Source organism: Lissotriton vulgaris, chromosome 10 (assembly GCF_964263255.1).
Source record: "Lissotriton vulgaris chromosome 10, aLisVul1.2, whole genome shotgun sequence".
Lineage (NCBI taxonomy): Eukaryota > Metazoa > Chordata > Amphibia > Caudata > Salamandridae > Lissotriton > Lissotriton vulgaris.
This window is the reverse complement of record NC_141698.1, coordinates 211149053-211169174: the sequence shown is the minus strand read 5'-3', so window position 1 is coordinate 211169174 and position 20122 is coordinate 211149053. Positions and strand designations below refer to the sequence as shown.

Genomic DNA, 20122 nt, shown 5'->3' with positions numbered 1-20122 from the left:
GTGTGGGATTTTAAATACAACACCTATTGACCCCTACAGCAAGTTGTTGTTCCGACTTGTGTTGTAATGGAATGCGATGTAACAACGCGGTTGTTGTAATGACCGCGTTGTAATGGCATGCGTTGTATCGCATGCATGGTAAACTATGTTTACCAAAGTTGATATTAAGGCACAAATGTCCCTGATAAAAAAAGTTGCACTCCGCAAGGTGCCAATGCAGAACAGTGGTGACGCTTTGTTAATAGTTTTGCATTGCTTAATATATACTAATCTGCACATTATATTTATATGATCAAAGTGTGATTTTCATGTTCTATTTGAACATAGTTAAAGTGTGTTCAAGTTAAGTTAGCCAAAGTTAATGTAGGCCTTCGTTTAACCACTAAATTCTTTCTCTCTCTTTCTCGAGTATTCAGAGCCCAGCCCTAAGCTGTAGTTTGGTTTAATTAGTTGTTTAGGTTCTGTGGGAACAGATTTTCAGAAGTGTTTTGCATAGAAAGAACAGTGATTATCCACACCTGTGCCTGGGACAACCCTGTGACAAGATATCTCTTGAAGGTCACACAGGCAAACACTTCCACTGTGTGATGCATGGGAAGAAGACTTCAAATGTATTATCACTAATGCTGAAGTCGGATTGGTTGCCTCTCCCTGAGAAATGTGTGTGTGTGTGTGTGTGTAGTAGCAGAGTGTCGAGAATTGCATGCTTTGATTGTGCATTGCTGAGTTAGTTAGAGATGCCCTTCGTACTTGATTTAGACCAGGTGCCCCTTCCCACTCTCTGGAGACGTATGGTCTCACTCACAGAGTTAGACTCATGAGCAAAACCGTTCCATTTACTTGACCGAATCTTCATTTGATTGTGCCTTTAAAGGCTTTATTTGATGACACATTCTACCCTGTTTCCTCATTCTTTTGGCCCCTTAATTTAGTGTGTCATAGATATTCCCTTCAGAGGGAATTGAAACTCATCTGACTTGCTTATAACAACTTTAAACAATCTATTTTGTATTTGCTGTTTTGAATTCCTCTAAATAATAACGACCATTATATTAATATGCTTTATTATTGGTTTGTGACTAATTTGAATGATTGTAGTTTGTAACTTTGCTAATATATCAATAAACATCCATGGTTTACAAATCGACTACTCAAACAAGGCCTCCAGGTCTCTAACCCATCAAGCTGAGGAAATACCAATCAGAAACACTGCCTTACTAGTCACCAGTCACAATATTCAGCTATGCTTTGGCTTGAACAGATACCCCATGAGGAAAGTGAGTACCAAATTAAGGTATGACTGAGACATTAGGAACAGTTAAGAACAAAACCCTTTACAAAACCTCATGACATTTGGGATCAACAAAGATTTGCCAGGTGAGCAAAGAAAGGCCAACAGAGACAAAGGGCCCAAAGATAACCTTTATATGTGCTCACTGCAAGGTCTTTCTGGGCTAAGAAAACCCTCAAGAAAGTACAAAGACCAACACATCCGAAACACGTGCTTTAAGGGGATCAACCTCCCCTACAGTGCACCAAGACACAAAGCACGACTAACACTGAGAGTAAACAGGTTTGGTAGATGGGCGACACACTGATAAGAGGATCTCCGCCACCTATGAAGGTAAATTGAAAGAACTCGGGTAGCCCCACTTAATTTCCAAGCATGAAAGCGAAGGCTTTGGTAGTTGAGATGTAATCTCTTCCCTTCTGTCTGAAGGAGGTATTCTCAGAGTGTAGGTAAAAAGGAAGGTAAAGAGACTGCATACCATACTCTCCGTGACTAGTCTGATGTGATTATGATCAATTGCGCACAGTCCTGGTTCAGTTTCCTTAGAACCAAAGGAATGAGAGGGATGAGAGGAAACACATAAAGGAGTGGAAAATCCTATTTCAGACCAAATGCATACTTTAGAGCTCCCTTCGATGGACATTGGAAGGTGCAGACATGCTGTGGATCTCTGGTGGTCTGACACCAGCTGCAGAGAGTTCACCTTCCACAGGCAGTTGTCAAGGTACAGAAACATGCACCCTCCTCCACCCTGCAAAGATGTGTCACAATCCCCACCATTACCCTGCTAAAGACTTGAAGTGTCAATGTTAACCCAAAAGCAAATAGGTACTAGGGTGGAGCCTACCACAAAATGCATGGACCTCTTATGGGACTTAAGGGTCAGTAGTTGAAAATAAAAGGTCCTGAAAGTGGAGGGGCACAATCCAGTCACCCAGCTCTAGAGCCAACAGAACCTGCAAGAAAGCATCTCAATTTTGTTTGTAAGAAGAGGCGTTCTAGATGGAAGGTCGAGAGTGGGATGAAGGATCTTGTTTTTCTTGGGGACCAGAAAATAATACGAGTAAAATTTCTGCCTGACCTTGAGCTCTGGAACCAGTTCCACGGCTCCTTTGTTCACCACAATTATGTCTTCGTCCTACAGAATGCAGGCATGATTAACCAGAGTGGCTGATAGGACAGAAGAAGTGATGGGGAAAACTTCTGGAATGGAAGTGAGAACCCTGCTAACTATCTGCAGAATGCAATAGTCCGTAGTGATGGCCAGCCAAATCGATAAATGGTAAGAAGCCCTCCTTCCAATTGGCTACACATGTTCCCTTGGAAGTGAGCCAAAGCGTTTTTGCGGGTTGGGCAGGAGAGAAGAAGGAAGACTATTACTGGCTATGGTGATGCATCAGGCTCCTATAATTTCTGTGGTGCAGATGTTTATTTGGTTGTTTTACTAGCCGGAATGACTGGTGCTGCTTAAAAGGCATTATACTGAAGTATCTATGAACTCTGAGGTATTCCCTGTGTAACTGATGCGCAAGGGAGGTCATATCCAGGGAACAAGAAGTAGACCGCCTCTACTTGAACCTCTTAAGGACCACATCAGCCTTCCTGACAAAAAGGCATATTTGTGGAACGAAAAGAAGGCTCTTTGGGAAGAAATGTGCTTGGCATAGCCTCAATCTTTTTAGACTAACGATTGTGTTAGGGGTGGTTAGCTGTAGGGATAAATGCTAGATTCGAGCTATATGATGCCTGTGCCATTTGACTCTTCCGAGAAGGATGGGCTATCAAAACTGTAGGGTCCCATGTGCTGGATGATGGAGATGGATTACCTGACAGTTAACCTCTAACACAGAAGTTGGCTAGCTCCTTGCCACCAGGAGGTTTCCATCAAGGCCTCTATGAAGGAAAGCAACGTCATTGAGGTCAAAGATACTTGCTACAATATCTATGTAGAAATATTTGCCTTGTTTTCCAGTAGGCAATGGCAGCTCCTAAACCTTAGCTGCCTTCTTCAAGACCGATATGAATGACATCAATTCCTTTGAGGGTGGTTCCAAGAAACACTCTAGTTCATCGTCTGGAGGAGTATTAATCTGATTGGCATTTTTTAGGGTTCAGTTGACCCCAAAGTAAATGTTTTCAGGAGAGATATTACCTGCCTCACTGCGGTCATCGTCATCATGATGGACACATTTCAGACATTAGTCTGAACCTGCATCCTCTCAGATTATTCATCCCTAGGTAGGGGTCTATATTGAGATTCATCTGCCAGATTCCGCACCTGGTTTAGAGAAGACATTAAGATGGCCATAGCCATTGGAAACTCCACTGCGACATGCAATAGCTTTAAAGATGGTACCAGAGACTAAACAGAAAGCACTGTGTCCACACCACTGGAGAGGCTTTTTGGTGGAGGAACTGCTTCGGGGGAACTGCAGAACATCAAAGAATAGAGGCTGCGTGGGGCAGAGTGGTGACGGCGGAGTACACAGCTGGCAGACATCCAGCCAGGAAACACCATGGCTCCATGGAGTCTTAATGGAACAAGGCTAGCATAGCTGCCTGAGGGCTGTGAGTTGTGCAGACTTGGCTCTGGTGTCAGGGCCATCAGAGACATCGACAAAATCATGCTCCATTGATAATCCTGCTAGGGAAACATAGTGACAACCTGCAGACCTACTGCAGAATTGAAGCACAGATTTGCCACCGATTTGTAGCACTTTTTGAGCTTTTACTAGGGGTTGACCCTCGAGAATTTGTTGGTTGATGGCAAGTCGACAGACCTAGAGTGAGACCTTGAGCTAGAAGGATGCCGAACCCAGTGGTTGTCACCATAAACAGCTTGACCTCATGCTCCTTGATAGCGCTCTTGTGCACGTGGCTGTGTATATTGCACAACCTGGAATTGTGCTCAGGCTTCAGGTACCAAAACCACACCTCAAAAGCGTTGGGGATGGATATATGCTTGTGGCAGGACTGCACTGCTAAAATCCAGAGTTCATGCGATGTGGCAACTTGCAAACACTGCAAGAGGAAAAAGGAAAGAAGTGTTCTATGGAAAGAACTTCAGATCTGCTCTAAAGGGCATGGAAAAAAAGGAACTGACATTGGTGCGGCAGGTTGGCACTTATATGGCTTTGGTGAAGTCATATCTAGGGTGCTATTCAGTGTGGCAATGAAATCGCGTATCATTTCCAGGAGCAAGAGAGTTATTTTGGCTTCTCTAGATCCAGTTTGGCACCTCAAGGAAATTCAAGAGGTGAGGAATCTGCAGGTAGAAGTAGACATCAGAGGTGACCTCTTCCTTTCACCAACAAAATAAGACTTGCGTTTTCCTAATGAATCTAAGCAGAGTTCCTTTTTTAACCTGCGGGAATCGGCAGGTTAGAGACTCTTTATATGGAAAGATCAGGTGAGTATAAATACATTGATCGCTATTTAATTATTGTTGGTGTAGGTTAATGACTATTTATACGGAATGATCAGGTCAGTTCAAACACATTGAATGCCATTATATTATTTATGGTGTGGAACAAAGGGTCCAAGTCTTCCAACTAGACATGAAAAACATGGGTGAAGATGGTGATTTCCCTTGATTATTTGATATTTTAAGCAGGGAGAGATCGATCTTGTTCAGGTGATGGCTGCTTTCTTTTTTTTTGCAGTATTTATTTCACATTTTTTTCAGAAAAAATGAAGGGATACAAAACCAGGAAAGAGACAACATCGAGGATGCATGAACTAACAATGCAAAATTCGTGCTTTTATGGGATGGTACCTCCAACATTACCAATGCAAGGGAGTACATGCGGGAGGGGTATCCTTCTGTGGGATTGTAGGGAAGGGTGGATTGGGGTCAAGGAGTGAGGGAAATCCAATTGTGTGTAAGACGCCCTGAGTGCGATGGACAGATAAACATTCTAATAGAAAATTAACAATAATAGCGGCAGCAGCCAGTGTGGATTGACGTTCTTCTGCAAATCGTGAGAATGTGAGAGGGATACTTGCTACTGTGGGTATGTGAGGGATAGAGGGGCCAGGAGGTGCCACCCTTGAAGGCCATGAAATGGCTCCAGACACTGGGGAATACTTCCGTGTTTGTCATTGAGTATGTAGTTGGTCATCACATGACCTGCCACTGTGGAGTTCCATTATGTGAAAGTAGGCAAGGGTGGCTGATGCCAGTGCCAGATAATGGGATAACTTCTTCCTGAAGTTTGTGGGGCTTCTCGTGTAAAGAAGCTATAGGTGGTATCTAAAAGCAGAAGATGTGCTGATACATAAATCATGATGTACCACACTTTAAGAAAGTACAATAGCATGGAAAGGCTGATTAAGTAGGTCCTCACAGATGCATATGTTTGAGACAGGGAACGAATGAGGAGGTAATGTAGGATTATTTGCCACTAATCATCATTTCTCTGATTCTCTAACCCTTATCAGAGTCCTTACGACCCAATGGCCCACCTACAAGACAGTTCCCCGCATTTTAAGCAGAGTAAAGTGCACAGCCAATAATCCGGTGAAACTGAAGGAAAAGTTAGCGTTCACCTCCACTCCCTGAAAAGCAAGTGGCTTTATTATAGAGATTTAGGATTGTATTAACTAGGCACCTGCCATGCAAGGTGGGCTCACCTCACAGAGAATGGTGAAGAGGAAGGAAGAGAATAAGGGAAATTAAAACGATGAGTAACTAATTGGAGCATTCTACAACATAGGTTACACCATCATCATCCAGGCACAAAACCAGGCTACACCGTCAAGGAAAGACATTGCAAAGAATATGTAGATGATCAGCAGTGGCGGCCGGCATGGTTCGCGGGTGGCGAGGTGGCTCACGGCCGGAGGGGTGGCTGGTTCACACTGGGGGAAACGGTAAAAAAAACACTTACCTTACCGGTCCCGCTTGTCTGCTCTCCGAGGCACAGGAAGCACAGAGAATACTCCCCTGACCAATCACAACGCTGCAATGCAGTGTTTTGATTGGTTTTGAGTGTCCTGGTTCTACGCTCAACTAGCAGGCTGTAATGCAGCCAGCATGGAGAAAAGGGAAAGTGAGCATGACTGGTTTGGGCGGCACGAGACGGCTGACCAAACAGTCACTGCGCACTTAGGAGTGGGCCAACTAGCAAACCACTCCTCCCCTGCCCTGCTCCGAGAGCAGAGCAGCCCTGCCCAGCAGCCTGTCCACAAAGCAACAGGAAACATAAAATGATAATAACTCCAAGTTATTATCATTTACTCAAAGTCATTATCATTTTATGTTTCCTTTGCAGTGCACTGCTTAAAAGCAGTGGGGCGACGCTCCTCCGCCATAGCGGAGGAGCCACCCCGATGATCAGGACCACGTCAGGGAATCCAAAAACGGGTATACTGCTTTCCAGAGTAATCAAAGAATGCTAAACCAGGAAGTGAAAGATGGTGGCTCATTGGGTTAGTATGTACGTGTAAGGGGTTGCTTTTAAATCATATGGTTTTGCACTCAATTTGATGCACAAGAAAGAAGTCTAAATTAATCAAAACACAGGATGCAAACAGATACTTTTTGAAGCAAAAGATGCACCAAGTTAACCTGCTACAGACGAACCAAGAGCAGAAAACCTTACCATACCATAGTCCTTATCGTTCGCTTGGTACCTGAATCACTTCCCAAAAAGTTCAAACTCATACATTATTTTATTTACTACATAATTTTAAATATAAAAGAAAGCACCCCAGTCATGCAAAACACATACCTAGCTTGATGTCCTCTTTCCGTCTGTCATTTGAAATTGAAATAGAGGTCACTCTAAACCAAATAAGAAAATAAATTTTCAATACTGCGTTAACATCACTGTTCAAACATAAAGGATCACATGTGTGCACGTTCATTAAGACTTCAATTTAAACATCTAAAAATGTTATTGTGAGGAAAAAGAATTCAACGTAGGCAAACAATATGGAACAATATCACAAAGACAACTTAGGGGTGTGTGATTGTTTATTTCTTCTTTAAACAACATTTTGGATTATTAACAAATGCTAATCGCTAAGAAAAACATTGATTTAAATGAGTGCCCTGCTGACACATAGTGCAGTCATGTTCAACATCTCAATGTTGGTGATTAAAAAAACATTTAAGCCTTCTTATTTACATACAGTTGAAAGCTTTAATAGTTTCTTGAGCACAGGGTAAAAGTATTAAAAAAAAAAAATCCATCAATGAGTATTGCTTCAATGAATAGATGTAGGATCAATAGATGAAAGGGTACCCCTTCTGTCTATCGGGAACTACATATTTCTATATTAACAACTGTAAGTAGAAACGAACAAGTTACTTACCTTCGGTAACACCTCATCTGCTGGAGACTCTATCTAGTTGCAGATTCCTTGCCTATGAATATCCCCAGGTGTCAGACTGAATCTAGACGATCTTCGAGTAGTACCACTGGGCACTGATAGGTGGCAATGATCTGCTCCTCATCCGCACCAGAAGTGACGTGCGCGGTACCTATATAGGAACCACCTCGGGCGCTGACCTCAGTTACTTTTGCTACTTTAAACACTAGTCGCTGCAGCCACGATGATAACTGACCACTGCTGTGGAAAACACTAAGGCCCTGAAAAGGGAGTTCCTGACTCCTGAACCGATTAGCAGAGCAGGGAGGATGGGTGTGATGGTAAGGAATCTGCGGCTAGATAGAGTCTCTACCAAAAAATGACATTGCCGAAGTTAAGTAACTTGTTCACTTGATAGAGACTTCTAGCCACAGATTCCTTACCTTTGGATACCCAAGCCATACCTCCCCGGAGGCGGGACTGCGAACTCGATTAAACCAAAAAGCCCTGCAGGACTGAACAGTCGAATGGCCAGTCCCAATGGACCTAACTGTCCAGGCAGTAATGTTTTATGAACGTGTGCCGTGATGCCCCTTTCACTGTCTGATAGATGTTCCGGAGAGAAACGCTGTCCCCTAACACAGTGGTCGCAACCTTGGCTCTAGTAGAGGGAGCCGGCAGGCCATAAGGGTGTTGATTCTATGCAAATGCGTAGCAGTTAATAATGCACAAGGCAATCCATTGTGAGATGGTTCTCTTCTGTGCAGATTTCCCCTTTTTTGATCCCACTTAGTCCACAAAGAGTTGATAGTCTACCCGGAACTCAAACAATGCAAACAAGAGAACTCATGAGAAAGGTGCAGATAGGGTATCAACGTTGTGGGAAGCACACCATGACACAAACTTCTCGCAATGTCAAGTCAAGTCAAGTCAGAGTATTTATATAGCGCGCTACATACCCAGAGGGTCTCAAGGCGCTTGAGGAAGGGTGGGGAATTACTTGTCGAATATCCAAGTTTTAAGTTGTTTTCTGAATGATAGGTGATTCTGAGTGAGACGAAGGTGAGTGGGAAGTGAGTTCCAGGTCTTAGCTGCCAGATAGGAGAAGGATCTGCCTCCCATGGTGGTTTTGTTGATGCGAGGTACGGTAGCAAGGGCTTGGTTGGTGGATCGTAGCTGGCGGGGGGGGTGTAGAAGGAGTCTTGTGTTGAGGCATTCGGGTCCAAGTTCGTAGAGTGCTTTGTCTGCGTGGGTTAGGAGGCGGAAAGTAATCCTCTTGTTGACGGGGAGCCAGTGGAGGTTTTTCAGGTGTATACCGACTTGGTGAAGGGGCGCCTGTCGGGCAGAATAAGAAAACAAGTTACTTACCTGTAACTACAGTTATCCAGTATTGGTATCTTTCATAGATTCACATGCCTGAATCATTCCCCGTCGTCGAGGCGGGAGTCCCACGGTAAATTATATATATATAGCAGTGCCTAAAAACCATTAGTAGTAGGCTAAAAAAGGATATAGGCCCAACTAGGCCCAAAACTTAGCAGCCTATCTACCTCATTATGTAAAAAGAACTGAAAATGTAGCCTCAGCCAATCAGCTAACCTCACCCTCTAGAACCTTCCCAGCCCAGGCAGTTCTCCTCAGATTTTCCCAGCACAAGTGAGAAGTAGTATCCTATATAAGAACTGCCTAGCCGGGGAGGAGGGTGGGTGCATGTGAATCTATGAAAGATACCAATACTGGATAACTGTAGTTACAGGTAAGTAACTTGTTTTCTTATCCAGTATTGGGGTATCTTTCATAGATTCACATGCCTGAATCAGAGTAGCAAGCAGTAACAACCATAACTGTCGGTAGAGGAAGGTGGGAGACAATCCAAACCATATATCCCCACACAACCTGGAAGGTACTAGAGCAATAACATATCTCAATACATATGCAAAATCATGACAACACCTTCATATAACATGTATCTATATATAGAACATTAAAACAGTATATTAGTAAACATGTAGCAATAGAAAAGAAAAAACCATAAAAGGCTGACCTCAGTGAAGAAGATGCTGCAACACTGCTTCTCCCACTGACGTATCTCCATGTAGTACCGGCTGCAGGCAATAGTGCTTCGTAAAAGTATGCACACTTTTCCATGTAGCAGCACGGCAGATGTTTTCCAGGGACACCCCTGCAAATAGGGCTGTAGACGCTGACATCATCCTGGTGGAATGCGCCTTAACCGTTCTTGTCAGGGGCTTGTTCGCTTTCTCATGACAGAAGACGATGACAGAGGAAAGCCATCTGGCTATAGTTGCCTTCGTCACTGCCTGACCACGTGTAGCTTGTCCATAAGCCACAAACAGTTGGGTAGATTTGCGTAAATCTTTTGTCTTTTGTAAATAGAATTTGAGGCATCTTTGGACATCCAAGGAATGCAGCATCCTTTCAGCTGGAGTCTTGGGGTCTGGAAAGAAAGTCTTGAGTTTCACCGGTTGGTTGATGTGAAACTGGGTCGGAACTTTGGGAATAAACTTAGGATGAGTTCTAAGTGTCACACAATCTTTTGAAAAATGTAGGAAAGGTTCTGATATAGTGAACGCTTGTATCTCACTTACTCTCCGGGTTGAAGTGAGGGCTAAAAGAATAGCCACTTTCCAAGTCAAGAATTTAAGTTCCGATTTATGAATTGGTTCAAAAGGCCTTTTCAGCAACTGAGATAACACAATATTGAGATCCCACTCAGGAGGAGGAGGCCGCACTGGAGGGAAAACTCGAAATAATCCTTTAAGGAACTGTTTAATTAAAGAAGAAGAGCACAAAGATGGTTTGTTGTAACTCTTCCTGAATCTGGATATGGCAGCAAGGTGAACTTTGATAGAAGAAAAAGCGAGACCTGATCTGGCTAGAGACAGCAGATAAGGCAGAATCTTCTCTGGAGGAGCCTGTAGTGGATGGACGTCATGCTCTCCGCACCATAAACAGAATCTCTTCCATTTGAAGCGATAGGTTCTGATGGTAGACTGTGCACGAGCCTGAGATAGAACAGCTCTACAGTCTGGAGAAATCTCTAGGTCCTTAAACTCTAAGAAATCAGGAGCCAGGCGTGCAAGTGTAGCGACTGAGGATCTGGATGAAGTATTTGTCCTTCCTCCCTTGTCAGCATTGAAAGTGTCGGCTTGAGGCGCAGTGGAGGTTGATGGGAGAGTATCAGAAGCTCCTGGAACCAATACTGCCTCGGCCAGCGAGGAGCAATTAGGATTAGAGAGCAACGCTCTCTCTTCATTTTCTGTAGAACCTTTGGGATGAGAGGAATCGGCGGGAAGGCATATGCAAAGATTCCGGTCCACCTCATCAACAGGGCATTTCCTCTCGATCCTTGCTGATGGAACCTGCTGGCAAAGTATATGCATTTGCTGTTCTGCTGCGTGGCAAACAGGTCCAGCGTTGGTGTGCCCCAGAGCTGGAAAATTGTTTCCACTTGGCGTTGTTCGAGTTCCCACTCGTGACATCCTGTGAACGATCTGCTGAGATCGTCGGCCAGAGAATTCTGAATTCCCTGAACATGTTCCGCTCTGAGGGAAATTTTGTGGTGGAGTAACCATTCCCACATTTCCTGCGCTTGAAGAGACAGGGCCAGAGATTTTGTGCCCCCTTGCTTGTTTACGTAAAACATGCTGGTGGTGTTGTCCGTGCGCACCAGTACTGCAGAGCCTGCAATTCTTGGCAGGAAGGCTCGCAAGGACAGGAAAATTGCCCTCAACTCGAGGCAGTTGATGTGTTTGTGCTTGTACTGATGGGACCACCGTCCCTGCACCTGAAGGTCCTGGAGATGACCTCCCCAACCCTCCATGGAGGCATCTGTCGTTAGAGTAAATTCCGGTAGAGTCTGAAGAAAAGTGAGCCCCGGAGACAAATTGTTCTTTGCCGCCCACCACAGAAGAGCTTGTTTTATCTTGGGCGTGACCTTGATACGGTCCTCGAAAGATCCGTCTATCTGCCGCCATTGTCGATGCAATTCCTCCTGGAGAGGCCTCATTCTGAGTCGAGCCAGTGGAACTAGATGGAGTGCGGAGGAACACATCCCTAGCAGGGAAACAAACTGTCGGACCGAAAGAGACTTTTTTGACCGTATTTGACTTGCCAGCCTTGTGATCTTGTCCTGACGAATTTGGGTTAAGAAAGCCTTGCACTGAGAAGTGTCTAGTACTGCTCCCAGGAACGTCAGAATTTGTCTGGGTTGAAGTTGAGATTTTTTGGCGTTGAGGGTCAAACCCAGATTCGAGAACATTGACAGAGCACTCTTGACCGATTGCCTTGTCGAAGTCCTCGTCGGACTCTTTATTAACCAATCGTCGAGGTACGGGAATACTTGGATTCCCTGTGACCTCAACGCAGCTGCAACTGGGACTAGAGTCTTGGTAAAGATTCTTGGTGCAGACTTCAGGCCGAAAGGGAGCACCTTGAATTGAAAATGGACACCAGCCACTGTGAATCTCAGATACTTGCGGTGATTTGGGTGAATTGGAATGTGGAAGTAGGCGTCTTCCATATCCAGGGAAGCCATGAAATCTCCCTCCATGAGGCAATTGAGGACATCCGTGAGTGTCACCATGCGGAAACTCTGCTTTTTCAGATATGTGTTTAAGTTTCGTAGATCCAGAATTGGACGCCACTCTCCTGAAACCTTTTCCACAAGGAAGAAGCGAGAATAAAACCCCTGATTTTTCTGGGATGTTGGGACTTTCTCTATCGCATTTTTGTGCAGCATTTTCATGGCTTCCATGTATAACAAATGAAGACGAGGAGGGGAGGGACCCCTGGGCGGTAATGTTGGAGGTTTCTGCAAGAACTCCAGAGTGTGTCCGTGTTTGACTATGTCCAGAACCCACTGATCTGAAGTTATCTTCCGCCACTGTTGATAAAAGGCGGAAATCTTGGCGCCCACAGGGAGGGAGGGAAGGGAGGATGGTGTCCGGCAAAACTCACTGGCGTTTATTTGAATCACGTCCCTGGTAGTTAGAACGTCGTTTCCCTCCTTGACGAGAGAAACCCGCTGACGATGACTGCCGATAGGACTGTTGGTAGTACGGTTTATTTTGAGGTTGATACTGACGGTTTTGCTGATTTTGATAATGTCCTCTTGATGAAAAACCACGGCCTCTTGCTCCTCTGAAAAAACCTCGCTTATACTGTAGTGCACCAAGCGATTTGGCCGTATCAGTATCCGTTTTTATCGCAAGCAATGCTTCATCTATGTGCTTGCCAAACAATAACTCGCCATTATAGGCCATGTCCAGTATTTTGGTCTGGACCTCAGGTCTGAAAGAAGTCGCCTTGAGCCATCCTTGCCGTCTGAGAACTGCCGCTCCGGCCAATTGTCTAAAGGCTGTATTAGATACGTCGAGGGCGCAATCGATAATTTCAGAAGCTGCCCGCTCGCCTTCCAAGACAACCTTCCTGACCTCTTCAACACGGTCATCGGGAACCAAATTGATGAACTCCGACAGATCTGACCACATTTGTCTGTCGTACCGTGCTAAAATTGCCAAAGAATTAGCAATCTTGACAGTAGCAGCGGCATTAGCCGAGAACTTTTTTCCAATTGCATCCAATCTCCTGCCCTCTTTGTCTGGAGGCGTTGAAAGAGGTGCAACCGGATTTTTGGATCGTTGTTGAGCCGCTTGTGAAATCACTGAGTCAGGACGCGGATGACCAATCAAACATGAAGGAGTGTCCGGTGGTGCTCGGTACTTCTTGTCGACTCTTGGAATAACCGCCGGGATGGAAGCTGGCGTCTTCATAATATCAATCCCTTCTTTCCAGATATAATCAATGATAGGGATAGATCTGGACACCCTTCTATACCCTTCTTTGAAATCATGAAGAAAACAGTCGGTTTGTTCAACCGAAACTGTGATTGCAAATCGAGCAGCTGCCCGGTGCATGATGTTATGAAAACCTCCTATGTCTTCTGGCGGAGAATCTGAAGGTTTTGGCAGATTAGGAGAGGGCATAGGAATGACGTAATCATTCCATGGTTCCGTAGGCGTGGAATCCGGAAGTTCCCCATCCTCTCTTTCATCCTCATCTGGAGATGAGATGTCAACATCCTGACCTCCAGTCCCGGGGTCAACATCCTGCCTTGGAGAATGTGAAGGATGTGGCGGTGGATTTACTGGCCTGTCCTCTGGCACAGTATTTGGAGTAGGCAGAGTTGGTGGAAACCTCTGACGATAATCGGCCAGCATGGCCTGCAAATCCTGTACTAGAACAGACGGAAGATGAGTCGTGTCTTCTGTGTGTTGTTGCTCCTGATGATAAGGAGTAGCTAAATTTTCCTGATAGTAATGAACCTCATCATCATCCTCATCCTCTTGATATTTTATGTGCAACTGGGAAGGGTGATGGGCCACTCCAAAAGGATCATCATCATCATCCTCATCCTCTTCATTATCCGAATCTGCTTCCACGTAATTTTCCAAGATATGCGAAGGCAAGAGGGGAGACAAATGAGAGTAACTCTGTCTCTGAAAAGATTTCATCTGAAAATGGGTATACTGCACCCTAACCGGAGATGTGGGCAACAAATGCGTAGACGGCACATTCAAAGATGCCAGCGCTGCTGTCGATGGCAAAAGTGAAACCGATGTGTGAGTTGCCGATATTGTCGTCGACGGTATCGTCACAGGTATTGTAATCATGGATGAAGACTTCTTGGAAGGCGTCCTAGTAGACGGATCCGTCGAAGGACTCCTCGTCGTCGAGCTAGTCGTCGACGGAGCTGAAATCTTCGTCGACGTGTTTGTCGTCGACGGGCCTGTCGTCGACGGGGTCTTCGTCGACGAGCCTTTCGTCGACGGGCGCTTCGTCGACGGGCCCTCCGTCGGCGGGCCCTCCGTCGACGGGCCCTCCGTCGTCGGGGCCTTCGTCGACGGGGTCTTCGTCGACGGGGTCTTCGTCGACGGGATCTTCGTCGACTGGGTCTTCGTCGACGGGATAGTTGAAGTCTTCGTCGACGGAGGAGCCGTCGACGAGAGCGTCGACGGAAGCGATGACGAGCGCTTCAAAGATGGTGATTTGGTCGTCGACGGTAGACTCGTCGACGACGCGCTTTTCCTTGACGATCTTGTCTCAGAAGAAGAGGCCATGACGGACATCACAGGAGAAGTAATTGCTGAGGTGGTAACAGTATTTGAAGAAGTAGAAGACGTAGAATAGGTGGTAACAGTGAGAGAAGACACTAAAGTGACAGCTTTAGTGCGGACTGTACTCACAGTAGAAGACTCTGTTGACGCAGCACTCCTTGTGGATTCAGAGGGTTTATGAGAGAACTTAGATTTTTTCAATCTCTCAGGGGAACACCTCTCTTTGGAACTGGCTCTCTTACTTGAAGTAGAGGCTCTGTCCTCGTCATCTCTGACAGACGACTTCAGCCACAAAAGAACTCTCGCCTCTCTATCCCTTTTGGTCTTAGGAGGGAAGGTTCGACATATCCTGCAATCCTTCACAACATGTGAAGGATGCAAACAATAAATACAGTCCGAGTGCTCGTCGTCCACGTGAACTCTCTTCTTGAAGCATGAAGCACAGGCCTTGAATAAAGCCTTCTTTTCCGACATCTTGAAAGAATTGAAGAAATTTCTGAAGAAAACTGAGTAGGCACTAGGGAGACTCCCTTACACACGAAGTGCGGTGAAAATCTGAGGAGAACTGCCTGGGCTGGGAAGGTTCTAGAGGGTGAGGTTAGCTGATTGGCTGAGGCTACATTTTCAGTTCTTTTTACATAATGAGGTAGATAGGCTGCTAAGTTTTGGGCCTAGTTGGGCCTATATCCTTTTTTAGCCTACTACTAATGGTTTTTAGGCACTGCTATATATATATAATTTACCGTGGGACTCCCGCCTCGACGACGGGGAATGATTCAGGCATGTGAATCTATGAAAGATACCCCAATACTGGATAACAGTACAGATTTCAGGAGGAAGTTTGAATGCTGTCAACTGTCACCATTCACTCTCCACACATGTAGTGGGAGGGTGCGCAGTTTCAGCTACAGAACCCTCCCCTGTTCCTGTGACAAAGATCCTCCCGAAGAGGCAGCCTGGCAGGAGGAACGATGATCATGCTCAACAGTTCAGTATACCAGACTCTGCATGACCATTCCAGAGCCACAAGAGTGACTTGGACCCGGTCGTTCCTGATCTTTTGAGAACTCTAAATAGGAGTGGTGTTTGTGGAAAGGCATAGAGGAGGCTGGAGTTCCACTCAAGATGAAAAGCCTCTCCGAGCGAGAGTAGCCTTGAAAACTCCAGCACCCAAAACTGCTGACTTGTGGATTCTCATATGTGGCGAACAGATCTAACCAAGGCTCTCCCCACTGCTGATAGAGACCTTGCACCACCTAACGTGGAGATGTCATTTGTGATCTGCGACTGAGTTAGTCTACTCTGGCATCCAGTGATCTCACCAGATGCGGCACCAACAGGGAAATGCTTTGACATTCCAGCCATGTCCAGAGGTGCAGAGCATCTTGATACAGGGTCCACAACCCCATCTCGCCCTGTTTGTTGCAGTACCACATGGTAGTGGTGGTGTTGTCCGTGAGCACCTGCACCAGCCTTCCCTTGATCGAAAGAAGAAAGCCTTTTAACGCTAAGTGAAGAGCCCAAAGCTCCAACAGGTTTATGTGAAGCTCAGACTCTGCCGGAGACTAAAGTCCTCTGATCACCACCTCTACCAGATGGCCACCCCAGCTCAGGAGTGATGCATATGTCAGCACCATTAGATCTGATTGGGTAAGGGGGACGGGCCTTTCACTGACCCAATCACTGTTTGTTAGCCACCACTGCAGGTCTTTTGCAGTTCCCTCTGAGATCTGGACCATATCAGAGAGATTTCCCTGATGCTGCGACCACTGGGCCTTCAAGTCCCACTGCCGAGCCCATATATGCCAGCGGGCATGTGTCACCAGCTGGATGCAGAAGGCCATGTGGCCCAACAGCCTCATAGTCAGTCTTACCGAAATGCAGGATAGAGATTGAAACATTAGTATCATTGCCTGAATATTCTTGACTCGCTGCTTGGGAGGATAGTCCCGAAACTGCACTGTGTCCAGAACAGCTTGGATGAAAGTAAGCGTCATAGAGGGAATCAGGTGTGACTTTGACATGTTGATAGTGAACAACAGCGTGTGCAGGAGGTTCGACTTAGTTTGAAGGCTGGTGACAACTGCCTGGAGCGAGCCCATCTTCAACAACCAGTCGTCGAGGTAGAGGCAGACTGAAACCTCCAACCTCCGCAGATGAGCTGTGGCCACCACCATCGCCTTTGTGTACACCCGAGGGACTTTTTTTTAGGCAAAAAAGTAGCACAGCAAACTTAAAAGTGCTCATGGCCCACCGTGAACCGTAGATAGCATCAGTGGGCTGGCATGACAGGTATGTGGATATATGAGCAAGTTCAACACTGCCATCAAGTCTCCCAATTCTAGGGCAGATAAAACCTGGGCGCGCATGAGCATTTTGAATTTGCCGATCCTGGATAGCACAAAGTCCACTGGCCTTCTTTGGCACCAGAAAGTATCAGGAATAACAACCACAACCTACTTCTGATGTAGGCACCCTCTCAATGGCTTTCTTGACCAAGAGAGCCTGCACTTTTTCATAGTTCTCCACCATCAGCCAATCATAAGTGGGTGGCATGGGTGAAGGGAGTGTCTCAATTGGCAAGGAGAAACCCCATTGGGTACTTCAGATAATCCAAAGGGATTTGACAGAGCAATGAGAGACTGTCCTCAGTCAGCCGATCGTACGTTAGTGGCATGGATATAGGGGGTGTCATACAGGGGAGGGAGTAGCCCCTTTGGACTATCTGGAGTGCCCAAAGGTCTGTTGTTAGTGACCCCCAGTGGGGAAGGTGATGGTATACCCTGCCTCCCACTGGGTGCCCATGATGGTCTGTGGGCAGACTGAGGAGATTAAATCTCAAAAATGTCAGCAAAAAGTTTTTTTAAAAAGAGTCAAAAAGTAAAAAAGACCAGTTAAAAAGTGATTGAGAGAGTAGCTCAATCCGGATCAGCGCTATCTGGTGCAGAAAGGAAAGAACTAACTTTAGCACGCCATGGTGGCGTCTATATAGGTACTACGCACATCACTTCTGGAGCTGACAAGGCCGATGCAGAACCAAACAAAGCCACCTACTGAAGGGCAGTGGTACTGTTCAAAAATATTCCAGATGTAGTCTGACACTTGGGGACATTCAAAGGTAAGGAACTTGTGGCTAGAAGTCCCTATCAGGTAACTGACTGTCAGGAACGGAGTTAGTAAAATTAATTAATCTCTTCTACATAATCAAAATAATTGTTTCCCTTGCCTTTTCTTTCTAACTCGTACAGGTTCAGAATACAAACATTGCCATGAAGGTCTCAGGCACACTGGCTTCAAGAGCTCACTCTGGTAACAAGCTCCCTACACATCACCACAGTAGGCTTCAACACATTCACATATATACACTGGATCGAGTATTGCTTTTTAAGAAATTAAACAGGTCACAAGAACTTCCTTGCAGCCAGTGTGCTCTTTTTCTACCTGACACTGCATGGACTTTATGCTCCTTGTAAACTCATTGGCAGACACTGAATGATTTAGAGGAAATTCTATCAGTGTAAATGCAAGAATAAAAACACAATATTTTTTTTATTTGGAGATTACATTAATTAGTGAAACATCGTTTATTTATCCTGATCACTTGAGCGAAGGAACACATTTTTAGACTTGGACTATAAATACATGCTTGAATTCTCATGACAATAAGGAATTCCACAAGAAACTGAAAAGTAGAACCAGGAAGCAAGATGGTGTTGCAGAGTAACAACGAGTTTATTGGCCTCAAAGGCTGGGATTAGAAAAGCAAAAGTACAGCATCTGTAACTGAACCCATCAATAGGTACCAGGTCACCTCCCTACTGGTTGACATGTATGTTATGTTATGTTATGTTAAAAGATTTATACCGCGCACGTACACCGAGACGGTTTCTTGGCGCTCATAACAAACATAGCTAGCCAGGGCAGGAGAGTTACTCAAAAGCCACCTTGAAAAGGTGTGTTTTTAGGGTTTTGCGGAACAACTCATATGAGGTAAAATGGCGAAAGGAAGAAGGGAGGGAGTTCCAGTAGGAAGGTCCTAGGAAAGAAAAGCATAATCCTCCATGTTTTTTTCGGCGGAATGATGAAATGCAAAGGAGATTATTGACAGAAGATCGTAAGTTGCGGGTAGGAGAATAACGCTTAAGTTTGGAGGAAATAAACTCAGGGGCCTGGTTATGCAAAGATTTGAATAGGGTGCAGCCTAGCTTAAAGGAACATCGTTTAGCCACAGGGAGCCAATGGAGGCTCCTCAGGAGGGGGGAGACATGCTGGTGTTTGGGTTGGTGGTACACCAGGCGTGCTGCCTGGTTCTGGATCAGCTGAAGTTTATGAAGCTGATAGACAGGAATCCCAACATACAAGATGTTGGCAAAGTCAACTCTGGAGATGACCAGAGCCAGTGTTACTAGAATGAGTGCCTCTCTGGTTAGAAATCTACAGATCTTGCGAATCCTGCGTAGTTGGAAAAAGCAGGATGCTGTCACCGCTGAGATCTGAGGTTTCATGGAGAGATCCTCCGAGATGATCACTCCTAGGCTTTTCACAGAGCTGACCGGGCAGGGGGGGAGACCCAAAGAGGGGGGCCAATAGTTGTCATCCCAAGGGTTGGACGGACCACCCATCAGGACAAGTTCCGTTTTAGACGGATTCAGCTTGAGCTGGCTGTGAGCCATCCAGTCCGAGATGAGTAACATGGTTGTTTGGAAGTTGAGGCAAGAGGAAGGTGTAGCGTCCAAAGGAAAAATCAGTTGTAAATCATCGGCATAATTGTATATTGTAGCAGAGGAATGACGAAGGGAAGCCATGAGTGGTTGCATATAAAGATTAAAGAGGAGAGGAGAAAGAGCAGATCCCTGGGGAACACCACAAGTGAGGGGGAGAGAAGAAGCAGAAAAGGTGGAGAGGTGGACTGCCTGGGAGCGGTCCTGCAAGAAGAATCAAACCCAGTCAAGGGCAGTGCCCCGGATGCCGGCGTTTCTGACACGGTCGATCAAGATAGTATGATCGACCGTGTCAAAAGCCGCCGACAGGTCTAACAGAACAAGGGCTTGGGGGATATTGTTGTCTGCCCCAGTTCGAAGTGTGTCCATCACAGCTGCAATCACCATCTCCGTGGAATGCAGGGGGCGAAAGCCCGCCTGCTGGGGATCAAGGAAGAAGGAAGACTCAATAAAAGCGCTCAAACATTTAGTGACGTAGGTCTCTAAGATCTTTCCCAGGAAAGGAAGAAGGGAAATAGGTCTATAGTTGCTTAGCACTAGGGGGTCTGCACTGGGCTTTTTCAGGATAGGTAACACTACCGCCTGCTTAAAAGCTTCTGGGACGACGCCTGATGTTAAAGAGGAGTTGAGAAGGGCTAGAGCGGGGCCAGGGCAGT

General features: G+C 45.7%; 1 protein-coding gene across 1 annotated transcript in view; it reads right to left on the bottom strand.

Moving 5' to 3' along the window:
• The window catches only part of MINDY4 (MINDY lysine 48 deubiquitinase 4), a 718486-nt gene that overhangs the window by 391944 nt on the left and 306420 nt on the right, over positions 1 to 20122 (bottom strand). Inside the window, exon 6 of the mRNA XM_086940895.1 lies at positions 7024 to 7076. Within this exon, the coding sequence (XP_086797021.1) occupies positions 7024 to 7076 (53 nt within the window). The remainder of the gene's footprint in view (positions 1 to 7023; positions 7077 to 20122) is intronic.